Below are 18,388 nucleotides of genomic sequence, written 5' to 3' on the forward strand. Positions count from 1 at the left end.
AAGTGTATCACATCATATTTATATGATACAGATGTTTGTGATACGCGTGATCGAACGTCGTAACAATTTCCACGTAAATTGTTAGGTTATTATTCAAATTACTTGCCGTTTTTCACCAGATTTCTCCTGGTACAAGATTTTATCGCAGTATGAATCAGGAATCGTATTAGTCGGTCGAGTGTGAATTGATTTAGGGTCGGTTGTTCCAATTTTTTGGTAAATTTACCAATCAGGTAAATATATTATGTTTGTCTTTATTTATTTAAGAAAGGAAATGAAGATAGACACATGCTTACCTGGTAGATAAGTTTACCAAGAAGTTGAAAAAACCTTTATTATTTTTATGCACTAAACAGCTTTATTCAAGAAATGGACGTTACTAATTTAAAAACTTAATTAAAACCGGAGGAAAGGAAGAGCTCTTTATAAAAATGTAAAAATACTAACAGCAGTGCTTTTAAACTTAAAATAAGTATCAATCACTGATCAATTTAATACTGTTAAGTATTTTAAATTTTTATAAGGGAAAAATTAAAAGGTTTAAATAATTAGAATTGATTGGTTTCTTGCATCAATTATATTTTTTCTCTTTTATGAGAATATAAGCTACAACTATTAATGTAAAAACTTATGTAACGCCGATACGAATATATTAAAATGTTTGTGTAGATATTTACAATAAATAGTTAAATTTTAAGCAAATTTTTGTGTAAATTATGTCACACACTATTGTAAAGTAGCCGCTGTACAGTTATCTAAAATTATTTTGTCTTTGCAGAATTTCTCCTGATGGTATAAGATTGTCCCGGACAATATGGATTACGAATTCACACAATGGCGAACTTGGTGAGTGAATTTATTCATTATCTTTTTGCTATATGTGATTATGTAGCATTATTATGCTATTAAAGCGAGAAAATGTTTTTCGACAAGATCGACTGTTAGAAAAATCGATAACGAGTCGATAACATTCAAAGAGTTACGCAATAAAATTAGCTGCTTACATAAGTTATTTAATTGGAACCGAAAAAGTACGAACTATAGTTAGTCCGTGGTTTCTGCCTTTAACAAATTTTAATTATCACGTTTCAATTGAATAATATGTAAAAATTTTTGCATTGTGTTGGTGAAAATGTATGATAATATGTGATTTGAATTGCAATACGAATTTTATACAAATTGTAAAATCGCTACTACCGTTATATCAATTGATTCGTGTCTTTTGCAATGTTCCTTTTTGGATTGGCGAGATTGATTTTGCATCTTTTGTAATTTGTTAATAATATACTCTCACCATAACGTCTCCAAAAATATTGACACTAATACTTGCCTACTTCTCATTACACTACCATCAAATAATGAAAATACTATTGTACGAGTCATTTTAGTTGTGACGCAATACAAAAACCTATATATTATAAATATTAATATTTAATTGTGACATAAATGCGGTCGTTTCATAAATACTTAATTGTATACGTTAAAATAATCAAAGCCTCTATGGCTCCTGTTATGCAACCGGTAACATTTCCCATGCAAATCTACGAAGATGCAGATACGCAGGGCTAAACGTTCGAGTACTTTTTTAGCGGGACAAAGTTTTTCACGAAGCTCCCTCTCAATGAAGAGCCGCGTGACGGTTCTCCTCGGCCTTTGCATTTTCACTCGTCGTAGTGACGGGTCGTAAACGCAACGGGTGTCCGATGTCGATGTCCATCGGCGCGACTGGATAACGATCGGCGATGTAAAGTGCTTCGCGTCGCGCGTACCACCGCGACATGACGCCAGTCCATGTTTATGAAGTGTCGCTATCACGACACGGCTACAAGTTATGCCCCGTGTATAGCCCCGGCCGACGCTTCCTGCCAGGACAGGCTACGGGTAACACGATACGTATATATATATATATATATATATATATATATATATATATATATATATACGCGATATATATGAATGCATTCTAGCCGACGGGCGAATATCATTCGCATCACTCCGCCGTGCCGCGCGTCGATATAGCGCGCCGAAGATTTACGACGGCGAGATCTCGTGACAATGTCTCGTGTTCGCGACGGATGGCGGCGTCACCCGTCCGTGACGTTGCGAAATATCCGCACGTGTGGCATGTTCGACGCGAGGAGACTCTTACGTGGAGACTCTTATATAGGCGAATAATTACGAGCCGACGGAAGAAGCGGGAGAAACGTTTGCATTCGCGTTGGCGTGACTTTCTCGCTGAGAAGGAAGAGGGGGTGGGGGGTAGGGGGGAGGAAAAAAAGATCGACATAATTCATCTCGATGACGATTTCGAGTTACGTGATGTGTGTAGGTGTAACCACCGGACGGGGTGGCGAGGGGAGGGAAGGGTAATAAAAAAAGGGAAACGCTCGTTGCGTAAGTAACATAATGAAAATGACGGAGTAATCAACCCTGTTTGCCGAAAGTTGCGAAATGATCCAGATGGTATCCTTAATACCAGTTCGGTACGTCTAGGTGGACTCTGAATTTCGTGCTCGATCATTAGAGAGAGCCGAGAGAAGCCCGCAGCCCGTGTATAGTGGGAACGCGCGCGTATATCGTGGATAACATTAGGGGGAGGGCCATAATTCGAAGGATAATATTAAGATTGGCAAAATAGAAGGCCACGTGTGTAGCCGCGACGGCTGGAGATCGCCGGCGCCGCGCGATCGACCGGCGTGAGATCGGACAGGGAAAGGGCAGGGCGATTCTATTTCGCAGCGACGACGACGACGACGACGACTTGAACGCGGATGATTCCTCCTCTCGTAGGATCATCGTCGTCTAAGCAGGCGAGAGAAAAAAAGGAGGAGGGAGGCTTATCCGGCGCGTCTCGCGCGAGCCGCATTCGTCCGAATCTTCGATTCGCGCGGGGGGGGGAGGGGACATTTTCTCGTATGTCTCGCCGTGACACGTGTATACCGTAAATAGTAGATTTTACACATCGTGCCTGCGTGACGATCGCTCGTACGAGAGATCCCGCCGCGCGACAGTGCGGTTGGAATAAATCTCGGCGCGTCCCGACGGAATTAGTAACGTAATCCTTCAATTCATCGCTCGATATCTAATTTACCGAAATCCCTATAATTCGTCGCTCGCTAATGTGCCTCTGACCGGGATTATCGGGTGGGAGGTGGGTGGGAGGATTGCGCCGCGCCGGCAAGATGCTCCGATGCGCCGGTGACGCGTCAGGGGGTTTGCGGTTTCCAAATTACGATATCGTTAAAATTCGATCCAAGGCAAGAGCAAAAGCAGGATGAAATGCTGTTTCCATCCGCCCGCCCGCACTCGCGGAGTAATAGACCCTCGTGATTATATGCATTATGTGGGCCAGGATTAAAAAATGCAGTACGTATATATATAAAATAATTGAAATAATCGAACGGGATGGACGCGAGCCGGTATTGGTAGCCTGCACGCGGTGAATGTGATACCTTAGGCAAAATGGTATGCAATTGAAGACGATCATATTTCATTTGGCTGCCTCATGTATCAATTTTCGCCGAAGGAGACGACTGTCAAAAACGCTGAAGAGAAATTACTTGTTAAATGAGCTAATTAAATATTCGATTAATTTTACTTTTCTAAATATTTAGTAAAGCATTACCAAATGTGATACCCAATCGTTTTTTATTATGAGTAAATACTTAGGAACACAACCAAGTGTCTTCCTCCGAGCTTAATGAGGTTTTAGATATGTTGAAATATAAATAAAAATAAGAGACACGTATTTTTGTACATGTGCGTTCTCGCACGTTAAAAGGGTGGAACACCTTTTTGAAAAAAAAAAAAAAATTACTTATTTTCTTTCGGAGTGAATATCGCCGAAACTGTAAGAAATAAAAAAAAGTTCTAAATAAAAATTGACTGGCTCCAAGAGTACTTTTCAATAGTGTTTAAAAAAATTTTTAATGTATAAAAAAACTTTTTTAAATTAAATTTTTAGCATTATTAAAAAGTAGTCTTAAAAACTAGTCATTAAACTTTTATTTAACACTTTTTTAAATATCTTTTATAGTTTTGATGATATTCGTTTTAAAAGAAAGTAAATGATTTTTTAAAGAGGTGTTTCATCCCTTTAACGTACGAGAACGTATTTATAAAAAAAGGGGGTGTTTCTTATTTTTATCTGTATTTTGACATATCCAAAGCTTATTAAAATTGAAGGGAGGCACTTGTTGTGTTCGCTTGTTAATAAATATTTAGAAGAATAAAATTAATTTAGCTTAAATCAACTAAATATTTAATTAACATTGTTACACTGAACGATTGGTAGCTATAAACTAATTCCTTTTTAAATATGCAAAAGTTAATTTTCAACAATATAGTTTTTGACGAAATATAAATGCATGTGTCGGTCGAATAACAAACGTCTTAGCTGAAATTGAGAAATTATCTAATTAATCAACGATATATACAATAATTTTAAGCTGGGCGAAACTGTTCTGGGTATAATGCACACATTATTGAAATAATATTATTATTATTATATACAGGATGCTCTCCTTCTTCCTCGTGTGCATAGACAAACGCGCAGCGCAAGGGTTAACAATTTTCTTGTAGCTCAATTAGGGCAAAAAGCAGGCCAGTTCGTTGAGACATAACGAGCAAGTATGAAAGAAAGAACATCAAGTGCCTGTACAAATATCGTACACCTTTCGCGACTTCTACTTACTCGCGGGCGAACTGTAGTAGACCGTAACGTTTTGCGAGAGGTATACTTCGCTGGAGAGCTGGCGAGGATACTGAATGCTTTTATTGCTAGAAGAAATGTGGAAGACGGATCGTAAATGCGCTCTCGGATAACAGGGTACGGGAAATAGAGAGACGATACCTGTGCTCGCTCTACTCTATAATAAATATATAAACGATTATTTAATGGAGATCTTGTGGGAGTTACGGCCGTGAAGAGCTAGTTTCAAAAACGATAAATTGCAATTCAATTATCTTCTCTCGGCAGCTACAATAACTCATTTAAATTTAACGTTACGACGTATTCGAAAATGGAACGCAATGTACATGGTGATACATGATAGTATAATTCTTTAAAATAGCAGCAACTTACTTTTAAAAGACAGTTTTATTGCTCAAATTGTGGAATAATTTTTTAATGTTTTAATTCAAAGCATACGTAGAGATACGTAGAAATATAGAGAAATAACTTCTCTACAATTACAAATTGTAAAAATAATTTTAGTGTCGTTATATGTGCATACAACGATAAAGTTATTTAAAAATATTAAATGAATACCGAAGATAAGACAAAAGAAAATATTGAAGATTGATGTTTATTGAGAAATAGTTTTTAAAATTAGATTAAAAATATATTTATATATTTTATAATTTATCTTTCTATTTTTACATAAGTCATTATGAATATTTTGTATGCGTTGTAAATTAATTTTTAATGATGTTATATCGACTAACAATAGCGGCAATATATTCATAAAATTTTTATCCTGATCTTGATAGTTAAGCTATTGTGTAGAGGATATTCAATAATGCTGTACAATAGAAGCGCGTGTTTGAAAACTATTTCCATGAAATATGCTGCTTATTTATTTTTCATTTGTTTCTTTCTTTACTTCTGCTTGGGAAAATAGGGGGAAGATAATAAGTTGAAAGTGTGAGTAGCACGTGTATAGAAACTGTTTATTAAAAAATAATTTTTCTACACGAGCTGCAACACTATTTCTTGTTACTTTACCTCTTTTAAGCATTTTCTCAAGCAGACTCGAGGAAAATTAAAAAAATAACCGCTTATATAAAGTAGATAATGACTGTTTATTAATGCATTTCTACGTTCAAGATCAAGTAACATATAAATAGCACTTAAATAATTCTTACGAACGATAATAAACCTTTCAAGAGTTATTTCTCAGAAAATTGTATGAATGTAAAGAATTAATACAAATATATAATTAATCAGTGCTGCAAAACTATAAAAAAAGAGTTGTTTTATGAAAAAATGTTATTTTAAATGGTATAATGTTTATGCAAAGACATTTTAATATTAATTAAGACCTAATAGACTTGCATTTTTTATATTTAATATTAAAATAACATTTTATTTTTATGAATGTTTCGCTATTGGCTTTTCGAAAACTTTAATTCCTTTTTGTTTCATCACATGAAGTACATACAAAGTAGATATGACTTGAAGATCAAATAAATTGCTTTGGTAGTAAATTATATTTTATACCATAAATTGATCTTATTTCACTGCCACTTATAGAATGTGGAAATGGATTCAGAAACTATCACTGACAGTTGTGAAAATATAAATATTGTATGAGATATTTTACTAGAAATTTATTGTAATTGTACTGATGTGTAACTTTGTATAACAAAATGTTTTTTAAATAATTTTCTTCTAAAATTAATAAAACAAGGATGAAATTTTTTAAATTTAAATTTTATTTGGAGGAATAAATTTATTTTATTGAAGATCGTGAGATATAGATCTAAAAATATATTTACATACTACTAGTATATATTATAAATAATAGTCAATCAAGTTTTGTTATAAAGATCGACTTCTCAGATTTTACACTTTTCACACATTATTGAAGAGTATACAGAGTATTTAAAAAACATTTGGTTTTATAGTGTTTATATTTATAATAAAGTTCTCTTACATGTATTCATGTAGATATCTGTCTCTTATCTTAAAGAATATTAATCTATTACAAATTTTGACTATATGTAGAATGTCGTGATAATCCTTAACAGTATTATGATTTATACAATACACAACTGATAAGGAATGTAACATTATTTTGCATTTTATAAAAAAAAGTACAATTCCCAAACATGTAACTTTCCGAAGATTATCTATAGTTCTTTCTGTTTGATAGCGTGAAGCCCATACAATGTAAGTGTATTTGTTGACCAAGAAAATCGTTTTGTCAGTGGATTAAAACTTACGCCAACAATCGATTTTACTTCAAAACCATCTTTAAGAAAAAAAAAAAAATTAAGAATTTATTATAGAGTGTTCAATCTTTTGTATGAGTAACTTGATATGTGTAATTATATCGATAGGTTTGATTTTTGCGACAAAACGTTTTTTTAAATAATTTTTTTCTAAGAAACTTACAATTCTCTAATGTACGTTGAACTTCGTGTGAAGGCACAAATTTATTCCAATCAAAAGTACCACGAGGTATACGTCCAAAAATGTATTCACATGCTACAATAGCAGACAGCCAAGATGTAAAAGTTTTATTTATTGTCATTACAAAGATCGATTTCCCAGGTTTTACCATTTTCGCACATTCCTGTTCAGAATATTTATAAAATATTTGATTTTATATAGTGTTTATATTTATAACAAATATTTTTTACATCTTTCATTATAATATTTTATTGTAATACTATACCTTTAAAAATAGTTGTGGATCCGGTACATATTGCAAAACCTCACAAGTTATAACAGCATCATATGTTTCTCGCTCCTTTTGAACAAAATCTTCTGCGGTTGTCTGAAGATAATTTATTCTTTGTGATATATTGGAATTCAATTTTACATGCTCTTTGGCAACATCTATTAATTCTGCCGATGGGTCTATTCCAGTTACTTGTGCTCCTAGTTTAGCCAAACTCTCGGTCAATATGCCTCCTCCACAGCCAACATCCATAATCTTGATTCCTTCCAACGGAAAATTTGAATTCTGCATTTTAAATCCAGCGTTTGCCAATCCATCCTTTATAAATTTTACTCTAAGCGGATTATATAAGTGAAGTAGATGTTTCGGATTGTCCTCGTCCCACCAAGAATCTTTCCATTTAGAAAAATCAACTTTGTTAGGATTTTTTGTTGATTTTGATCTGGTAATTTTGTTGACATTTATGATATTTTTTAATAATCTGTAATAAGTAATTAAGCTTTCTTTTCAATTGAATAAATACTTTTATTTTATATATATATATATGTATGTTTTATATATATTTATGTTATATATATATATATAAAACATAAGAACAAGATTAATGCTTTATCTCAATTCATTTATAATTGAAAGATAAAAACTTTAAAAAGATTGTGACTTGGTAATTAAATAATTGCACTAAAAATATAAATTGAGATATAAATAAAGATTGGATATCATACCTTCTTTCAAGAATTTTCCATGATCCATAAAAATGTCCGATATTTAAAGTTATCATGTTTGTTTTTAAACACAATTGCATGTACAGTTTAAAAAATAAATTGCAACGTCTCTTCAACAATTAATGAAAATATACAATGGAATATACCTTAAACATTATTTTTTAATTTTATTGCAAAAATTTAAATAATTAAATTTGTCACACAGAAAGATAATGATGAACTACTAGTAGTACAAAACATTGGCGTAATATTGGGAAATGAAATAATGGCAATATCTCTAATATTGGTCCAATATTATAAAGTAGACGCTTCACTTTATATAGTCAATTTGTCTAAGCAGCAATATTGGTTTAATATTGGTTCAACATTGGCCCAATGTTGAACCAATTAATTTTTCATTAGCGTTACATTGGAAAAAAATTGACCAATGCACTCCCAATGTAACCAATGTTTAGCTAATATTAACCAATATACTGCCAATGTATTGTGCTACTAGAAAAGTAGCGAAGTGTAGTTATATAGTAGCTCTATCACGAATAAAAATTTCATAAAACTGATATTACAGTTTATCTCGTCTATTTGAATGACATATATCTCATGTATGTGCATATGCGCGCGCGCGCGCGTGTGTGTGTCACATGTTGATATACAAGGTCAAGAACATTTATTAGGTCAAGACTTATTTCAATAATATAGTGATTCAGTTTCGTCAAGACGAGACGAGACTAGCTCAAGTCTTCGGTCTCAATTTGGTCTCGAAATTTTTGGTCTCATCTCGGTACCGGCTTGGTCGAGTCGAGACTCTCGGTCTCGATAATCATAATAAGTATTTTTTCTATGCCTTTTGGTCTATTCAATTAAACTTAAATTATTCACTATTTTTATTGTGAGCCTAAAGTGCTGCCCAGTAATGGAGAATTACATTTTAAAATGTAAATGTTAAACAAACTTTTCTCTGACTCACTGAAATACTCGACACTCGGGACCAGCCGCGTGTACACTGCCCGAAAATGATTCGTTCGTAGGCACCAGTTGCGGGGTGAAGGGGACGTAGGAAATAGCCATGACGCCATCAACCGATATAGCGGCTGATTGAACCATAGACATTGGCGTTTTCGACTGGAGCTGAATTAATCCGTCTCAGGTTCTTTTCTTCTAGAACTGGCCAGTCACAATTTTCCATTTCAGAAGAATGGTTGTGATTGGCCTTATGGCGTCATTAATCGCTCCCGGAGCGATTAACCTAGGCCGATCAAAAACGTTATAACGTAAATGGAGTCTTTTGAGAGAGATATGATCTGAAAACCGCGATAAGGCGGGAGGGGAGTACATGTGCTTTGCCTAATTCTATCGTAACTGCGTCGCGATGTCGCGAATGAGTCGAACCACAGTCGAATTATCGTCGAACCATCGCCGAACCACATTCGAATATTATCGAGCGTGACCGAATTCGACCGAAGCACATAGTAGACTGCTCGGGATAGCCTCTTACCGCGAATTTCAAACCCCGTCGTCTTGATCAACAGCTAATGTTACCTTAATTTATGGACTGAACATGCTTATCGATTTAATTATAAACACATATTTATAAATTTGTACATAAATATTCATATATGATTACACATAAATATATAATTATTAATACATTATATATATTATGTAACATTTACACAATTGTGTGAATAACGTAATTGAATATATCAATGTATGAATTTTTCATAATTGTGCATAGGATTTTAATTGTGTGTAATGCACATTTACATATTCAATTATGTATTGATGATGACAAGATTGATGATGACAATTATGAGTATGAGATAGGTTAGTTAGATAAAGAATGATCAATCTGTTTGTCCTTGTTCTTCTACCGTGCAGACATGAAACAAGTTAGGGGCGATGCCGCCGATCTTATCGCAAGGAAAACACTCCCCTGTCATCCATTCTGTTTTTCGCGTTGGGTTACCCATAATTCGGAAAGAGTAATTTCTTTCAGACGACTTCTGACACTGAACACATAACATGACTAAAAAACGGATTATTAAATGATTCATAAACTAAATAATGATTAATAAAACAACAATAAATAGATACGCATATGCTTAAATTTTCCATTCTTATGTATTAAAAAAATTGCTGCTTAATAAAGTTATATCTCATATATTAAAATTCGAGAATCTTGACGAGACTCTAGATGTCGTCGAGATTTTTGGTATAAAATATCGTCTCGTCGCTGAATTTACTGTTAATACTGAAAATTAATAGTATACACAACGTGAATTGTACATTTTTCAGTACTGACAGTGAATTTTGGAACGCAGCCGTTGCATTGTGTAGCTGATCGTTGCTGCCGATCAATATTCGCGATCGGACAGCTGACTTGCGGTCGAGTATACTAAGCGGCGCGCGTAACACTGTATAATATGTTTATGTTTTGTATGAGTCGTTTTATTTGTTAATGACTTTCTACTAAACAATAAACGACAGCTAAAATTTTTTGCCAGTTACTCACAACTACATTTTTGAGAACATACGTCGAGATTATTGAATTTATAAGAAACATGTATTTTAGTAATATATATTTTTTATAAAAATTTAGTATACAGTTCTAATTAATTATGTATTTTGAATATTAAAAGCATTGTTAAGTAGTAGATTGAGAAATAATGAATTATAAAAAAAAATGAAAATAAACAAAGAAAAGAAAACAAAAGTAAGTTTACAGATCTATTTCTATGAAATATGATTTATCCATGATGTATCCATTTTGTGTTTCAAACTTTTGGTTTTATCTAAAGTTGTATTAAATGATATTAAGAGAGTATATTTTTATGAAAAGTTAAGATAAGTTACATAAACTATATATTTACTCTGAATTCTACGCGTCAATATCGAGTTATATGCTGCATATCGAGTTATCATATGTAAGAGACTTTTTCAATTGACGAGTTGTGAACTGACCAATTCCAAAAGAACACTTATTATGATATAGTGATATAATATCATAATATATAAATATACTGATAAGATCGTCGTAGAAATAAGATAATCAGACTTCTAATACGATCGTAGTTGGACTAGGGCATAAATAACAAGTATATTCGGAAGTGGGAAATATGACATGTTATAATATGAATTGGAGAATAAATTATGTAAATAAAACGCAGGATTTATTAAAGCCATACTTCTTATGGAAACTTATCCAACTGCCGAAATTTCGACAGTACATTCTCTTTTTTCAACATAGCATTGTATTATTACAAAATACAGTCTGTCGAAAAAATAACAGACATTTTTAAAAATATAACAGCAAATAAATAGCGTTGCATAAATTTTTTACAACTTGTGGACACACCTGACACAAATACTATAAAAAACAAAGTTTTATACATTCTAATTATTAGTAACTGAATTATAGTATTATAAATAACAATCGTTCTTGAATTTTTGTCAAGAAGATATTGTCCACTACAAATTTATTCCCGAGGATCAAATAATCAATGTACATTTCTACTTAGAAGTTATAAAACGTTTGTTACTTTACATTCGTTGAGTTCGTTTTTAATATTGTAAACTAGGTGGTTGTGGTTGTATGACAATGCATCTTCACATCGTGCAGTTATTATAATGGTATTTTTATGCCAAAAACAAAATTACTATTGTATAAAACCGCCATATTCACCAGATTAAACTCTTTGTGAAATTTATATTTTCATGACTTTATTCATAGAGAAAGAGAGGGCGTTATGATGACATTTCTGTGATTCAGGAGGATGTAACGAGTGAAGATTATTCCGCAATTGGGTTTGTTGGGGGGGAAAAAACTTTAATGGAAAGAGACGTGGTATATTAGTTTTGTATATCAATTTTTCAATGTTATTTAAATGTATTATTTCAAACAATATTAATCCATAGATTACAAATTTTTTGTTTATATATAAAATGTCATGCTTAATAATATCAATATTATAATTACAATACATAACTAATACATGATAAAAAATGTAACATTATTTTGCATTTTATGACATAAAAGTCCAAAAATTTTATCAACACACACAGTTTAGTTTCTTTTTTCTTTTTATTTATTTTTGTTTAATATCGTGAAGTCCATAAAATGTAGCTGTATTTGTTGACCAAGATTATCGTTTTGTCACTGGATTAAATTTTATACCGATAATTGAAAAACCATCTTAAAAAAAGGGAAAAACAATTATAAAGTATACTTTTATAAGAGCGACTTATTATAATTATACTTATGGATGTATCCAGATGATGGTTTGAGGCTTTCAATTCCCTACACTTCAAAATTTAATTTTTCTTTTTTATTTTTTATTATAGAATACGATTTTACTTTTAACTTTGAGTAAAACTTGAGTTTTTTATATGACGTGAAATATTATTTTTTTAGGAAAAAAGTTATGATTTGAAAGTTATGACAAAATCTAATATTTTTCTCATTTACAATCAGATATTTCTCTTTTATGTTACGAGTGAACAGGTTCATATCATAGGGCCTTAGCAGAATGGCTTAATTTTAAAACAATATTTTATGGTTTAATTCTTTGTTTTTAAGTAATGCACAATAACTGTCTTGACATACGCGAGACACGTTAATGTCGGGAGACAACGTGCCGACTTATGCCATAGTCTCGGTGTTTGCCACAAATAAATCTTTCACAAAACTACGTATCGAGCACGAACACGCGCTAGACACGTTAACGTCGCGAGACAACGAGCCGACTTGTGCCGCAGTTTCGGTTTTTGCCGCAAATAAGCGCGAACGTGTTTCACACTTCTGCGCATTTCATATGTTTTTCACTCTTCACACGAATGAAAACATTCTACTCCATATTATGTAAAGTAAAAATATTTACTACATAAAGTGAAAATATATAATAAAGTACACATGTTTCACTTTATTTTGCAGAGTTAAAAATTTATTCTATGACAAAAAATGAGAGAATTAACTCCATATGAATAAAAAATCATTCTAACTCGGCTGATTCGACCAGTTACTCAATTTTTGAGTGAATGATCACTTTAAGACATTTAGAGAGCAGACAGCCAAGATGTGAAAGTTCTGTTTATCGTTATTACAAAGATGGGTTTTGCCGGTTTCGTAATTTTCATACACTCCTATGCAGAATATTTGTAAAACTTTTGATTTTATAGTGTTTTTATTTATAATAAAGCTTTCTTATAATTAATTTTTAATATAGATATCGCTTTCTTAAAAAATATTAATCTATATATTACAAATTTTGACTACATGCAAAATATTGTGATAATTCTTAACAAGTATTATGATGTATTACAATACACAATTGACAAACGATAAAGAGTATAACATTATTTTGCATTTTTATAACAAAAAAGAGTACAATTTCTGAACTTGTAACTTTCCGAAGATCATCTATAGTCCAGTTTCTTTCTGTTTGATAGCATGAAGTTCATAAAATGTAAATGTATTTTTTGACCAAGAAAAGCGTTTTGTCAGTGGATTAACATTTACGCCAGCAATCGATTTCACTTCAAAACCATCTTTAAGAAAAAAAAAGAATTAAGAAACTATTATAGAGTGTACAATCTTTTGTATGAGTGACTCGATATAATTCTATTGATATGTTTGATTTTTGCAACAAAACGTTTTTTAAAGTAATTCTTTACTAAGAAACTTACAATTCTCTAATATACGTTGAACTTCTTGTGGAGACACAAATTTATTCCAATCAAAAGTACCGCGAGGTACACGTTCGAAAACGTATTCAAATAACATAACAATAGACAGCCAAGATATAAAAGTTTTGTTTATTGTCATCACAAAGATTGATTTCCCAGGTTTTACCATTCTCGCACATTCCTGTACAGAATATTTATAAAATATTCGATTTTATACAGTGTTTATATCTATAACAAATATTTTTATTATATTTTATATTTTTTATTACAATATTTTATTGTAATACTGTACCTTTAAAAATAGTTGTGGATCTGTTACATATTGCAAAACCTCACAAGTTACAACAGCATCATATGTTTCTCGCTCCTTTTGAACATAATCTTCCATGGTTGTCTGAAGATAATTGATTCTTTGTGATATATTGGGATTCAATTTTACATGCTCTTTAGCGACATTTATTAATTCCGCTGATGGGTCTATTCCAGTTATTTGTGCGCCTAGTTTAGCTAAACTCTCGGTCAATATACCTCCGCCACAGCCAACGTCAAGAATTTTTATTTCTTTCAAAGGAAGATTTGAGTCGTACATTTTGATACCAGCATTTGCCAATCCATCCTTTATAAATTTTACCCTAAGCGGATTATACAAATGAAGCAGATGTTTTGGATTGTCCTCGTTCCACCAGAAGTCTTTCCATCCAGAAAAATATTCAACTTTGTTGGGATTTATTGTTGATTTTGTTCTTGTAATTTCGTTAACATGTATGATATTTTTCAACAATCTGTAATAAGCAATTAAGCTTTTTTTTAACTAAATAAATATTTTAATATTAGCTAAATACATATATATATAACATAAAAACGCAATCAATGCTATGTCTTAATTTAGTTATGATTAAAAGATAAAAACTTTAAAAAGATTGTGACTTGGTAATTAAACAATTGCACTATGATATAAATTAAGATATAAATAAAGATTGAATGTCATACCTGTTTTCAAGAATTTTTCTCCATGATTCATTGAAATATTTGATATTTAAAGTTATCATGTTTGTTTTTAAACACAATTGCAAGTACAGTTTAAAAAATAAATTTCAATAACGTTTCGTCAAAAATTAATGAAAATACACAATGGGATGTACCTTAAACATTATTTTTTAATTTTATTGCAAAAATTTAAATAATTGAATTTATCACAGAAAAATAATGAAAAAATCCTAGTAGCACGAAACATTGGCATAATATTGAGAAGTAATATAAAAACAATATTTCCAATATTATTCCAATATTATAAAGTAGACACTTCAACTTATTTAGTCAATTTGTCTAAGCAACAATATTGGTTCAATAGTAGTTCAATATTGGTCCAATGTTCAACCAATCAATTTTTCATATTGCAAATTAAGTGCATTCTAATTTGAAATCAATGTTTTATGACCAATATTAACGTTACATTGGGAAACATTAATTTCCAAAGTAACCAATGTTTAGCCAATATTAACCAATGTACTGCCAACGTATTGTACCACTAGGGAAGTAGGGAAGTGTAGTTATATATTCTGCCATGAATAAAAATTTTATAAAACTGGTATTAAAGTTTATCTTGTCGATTTGAATAAACTGAAATATATCACGCGTATGTATAAGCGTGGGCGCACGTGCGCGCGCGCGCGCGCGTGTGTGTGTGTGTGTGTGTGTGTGTGTGTGTGTGTGTGTGTGTCACATGTTGATATATATGTTTAAGGACATGACTTATTTCTACAATATTCAAGAAATTTTAATCTTTGCTTATTATGTAATAAGAAATTATTCACACACAAGTGTATTCATTCTGCCTAACGCTTTTAACGAGATTGTGAATATTTCCACATTAATTATTAACTTTATATTATATAGTTAAGAGAAGATGAAAGAGAGAGAGAGAGAGAGAGAGAGAGAGAGAGAGAGAGAGAGAGAGAGAGAGAGAGAGAGAGAGAGAGAGAGAGAGAGAGAGAGAGAGAGAGAGAGAGAGAGAGAGAGAGAGAGAGAGAGAGAGAGAGAGAGAGAGAGAGAGAGAGAGAGAGAGAGAGAGACTCGTAACACACTAGCTATGATTTATTTTGTTGATCTACATATGTGCAAATAATGTGAAATTTGTACTTAATAAAGCATACATTATTATATTTTTATGCGCAACCGCGGAAGGAAGGAAAATACTCACAGAGTTCACTGAAAATCTGAAAGACTATTCGGCAGTATTTATAGCGAGTTTTCAAAACACGTCCTACTTAGCGGGCGATCTTTCTTCAACTGACTATTTTGGTTGCCTAGCTCTTGGCAGCTTACAATGAGTAACTGATCGCTGTTAAATATTTGAATATATTTCAATAATCTTGCAGTTTATAAATTTTGAACGTTGATCACACATGAAAACAAGGAAATAGTGATATATGTTTCTCATAAAAATTTAGTATACAGTACCAAATAGTTACTTATTTTGAGTAAAAGCATCGCCAAGTAGTAGATTAAGAGGTAATCGATTAAAAGAAAATAAAAGTAAACAAAGAAAATAGAGCAAAAGTAAGTTCACAGATCTTTCTGTTTCTATGAAATTAAACGATGCGGTAAACTTCACTGCGCAAATGTCGCGGCGCTACTAACAAGGGAAGTGCCCCAAGTGATAATCGCGAATGGATATGTATTATATATCGTTCGAAAGATCGTGTCAAGTAGAATTTATGTGTACAATATTTCGCTTGAATGGCGCCTTTAGAGAGCGCTATGCGCAATGTAAGTTATAGAGCTAGGTTGGCTCCCCCCCCCCCCCCCTACACCGAAACTGTGTTTCGACCGCCAGCAACATCTTTTTTTCTTTATTTTTGTTATTAACAATAAGATAAAATAAAAAGTGCAATTTATGTTATACTAAAGTATCTTATTGCCAATAACTTTTTGGCTTTTTGGACTTTCTGTACGGATAAACTTCTGTATAGATTGGAATCCCGATTTTTTTGAAACTACGTATTCTTATATATTTTGGCACGCTGATTACGGAAGTCATTCTTTTGTACTTTTAAAATAAAATAGAAAATGCAATTTATCCTGAATTAAATAAAATATCCTAAATAAAACTTGTGCAACTAATTATGCTATATATAATTATAGTAGACATCTATTATTTGATGTTATTTTTTAAGCAGAAACTCCAATTAGCTTTTATAGCTCTCTAAGGGCGCCTTTCAAGCGAAATATTGCACACATAAATTCTACTTGACAAGACCTTTTGAACGATATATAACACATATCCATTCACGATTATCACTTGGTGCACTTTCCTTGTAAGCTTAATCTGGAATTTAGCTGTCAAATTCACTTTCAGTTAAAATATTTCAGAAACTAAAATTATTATCAAAAATCTAATGGCAATTTTATTATATGTATAATATTGACGTGAGTTTTCGATTGCGACTAGTCCGATTAAAATTGGTACACTTAATTCTGAGATCTCGAGATCTTTTACGCGAAAAAGCTCACTTGAGTTATTTTCCACAGATTCACCTGTACACATACACGTAAAGTAAGTTTGTCGTTCAAGGGGCTTGTGTATGTGCCTACATACAATTTTATAAAACTAAAATATATAAAAAATTATTTTGTAACGTAAATGGTGAATATTGGTACGCGAGACAAGCTTAATAAGTTAATAAAAATAAAATAAATATATAACAAACAAATACATAATATGTATGTAAATGTCAAAAATATTAATAATAAAATATTAAAAATTAATAAGATTACAAGCGTTTGAGAATATTCAAGTTATAATTACAATTATATACATATGTATAATATATGTATAGTGTGTATATGTGTGTGTGTGTGTGTGTGTGTGTATGAACGTAATGTAAATGACAAATATTGGTACGCGAAAAAATTTTATAAAATTAATAAAAATAAAATAAATAAATAATAATAACATAAACATTTTACATACATAAACATAATTACATATAATATACATGATATATATATGTAATAGATGTCAAAAATATTAATAAAAAATTAATAAAATTACAAACTTTTGAAGGAGAGAATAAAAAGAGGTTGAAAAAGAAAAGGGAAAAAAAGAGGAACAGAGAACGAGAAAAAAAGAAAGAGAGGGAGAAAGCAAATAATTATAAAATAAAATAATATGGTTTATGAAAATATATGTATACACATATACATATACGTACATACATATACATATACATACATACATACATACATATCAAATTAACACATTTAAAAGTATGTATAATAAAATTTGTATTAAAATTTTATTGTAATAAAATTTGTATTGTAATAAAAATGTAATTAAAAAAAGAAGTAATTCTTTAATTTTTACAAAAAAAAATGAAATTTCACCAAAAAACCTTAAAAAAGTAAAAAGATACGCCAAGTATCTAAACGCGTGCTTTCCAAAATAAATTTGAAATCAATACAGTTAGTCAGTATATTTTAAAAAAGAATTTAAAAAATTTAATAAACATTTATTAAAAAATTGCTTAAACGGGCTTGATGATTAAATGATTAAATAATTAAAGTCAACCAACGGGA

General features: G+C 31.4%; 2 protein-coding genes and 1 long non-coding RNA gene across 4 annotated transcripts; all 3 read right to left on the minus strand.

Moving 5' to 3' along the window:
* Nucleotides 1–6,614: 6,614 nt before the first annotated feature.
* On the minus strand, nucleotides 6,615–9,462 carry LOC105828154 (ubiquinone biosynthesis O-methyltransferase). 2 transcript variants are annotated; one of them, XM_036294144.1, is made up of 5 exons: nucleotides 9,096–9,462; nucleotides 8,132–8,239; nucleotides 7,401–7,887; nucleotides 7,118–7,298; nucleotides 6,615–6,974 (listed from the first exon to the last, which is right to left on the minus strand). In XM_036294144.1, exons 1-5 carry the CDS (start codon nucleotides 9,236–9,238, stop codon nucleotides 6,853–6,855), a joined length of 1,041 nt encoding a protein of 346 aa, XP_036150037.1. In that variant the 5' UTR covers nucleotides 9,239–9,462; the 3' UTR covers nucleotides 6,615–6,852. The 2 variants fall into 2 exon arrangements, with proteins under 2 accessions (XP_036150037.1, XP_012521825.2); XM_012666371.3 differs by having other exon boundaries at nucleotides 8,132–8,277; nucleotides 9,096–9,182.
* A 2,794-nt stretch (nucleotides 9,463–12,256) lies between these two features.
* Nucleotides 12,257–14,838, minus strand: LOC105828156 (ubiquinone biosynthesis O-methyltransferase, mitochondrial). Its single transcript, XM_012666375.3, has 4 exons — nucleotides 14,801–14,838; nucleotides 14,103–14,592; nucleotides 13,811–13,991; nucleotides 12,257–13,672 (listed from the first exon to the last, which is right to left on the minus strand). Exons 2-4 carry the CDS (start codon nucleotides 14,397–14,399, stop codon nucleotides 13,545–13,547), a joined length of 606 nt encoding a protein of 201 aa, XP_012521829.2. The 5' UTR covers nucleotides 14,400–14,592; nucleotides 14,801–14,838; the 3' UTR covers nucleotides 12,257–13,544.
* A 72-nt stretch (nucleotides 14,839–14,910) lies between these two features.
* LOC118647972 lies at nucleotides 14,911–16,552 on the minus strand. The gene is made up of 3 exons (XR_004965117.1): nucleotides 16,271–16,552; nucleotides 16,011–16,151; nucleotides 14,911–14,952 (listed from the first exon to the last, which is right to left on the minus strand). It is a non-coding gene; the product is annotated as an uncharacterized LOC118647972 (long non-coding RNA).
* Nucleotides 16,553–18,388: the final 1,836 nt, after the last annotated feature.

This window comes from Monomorium pharaonis, chromosome 11 (assembly GCF_013373865.1).
Source record: "Monomorium pharaonis isolate MP-MQ-018 chromosome 11, ASM1337386v2, whole genome shotgun sequence".
NCBI lineage: Eukaryota > Metazoa > Arthropoda > Insecta > Hymenoptera > Formicidae > Monomorium > Monomorium pharaonis.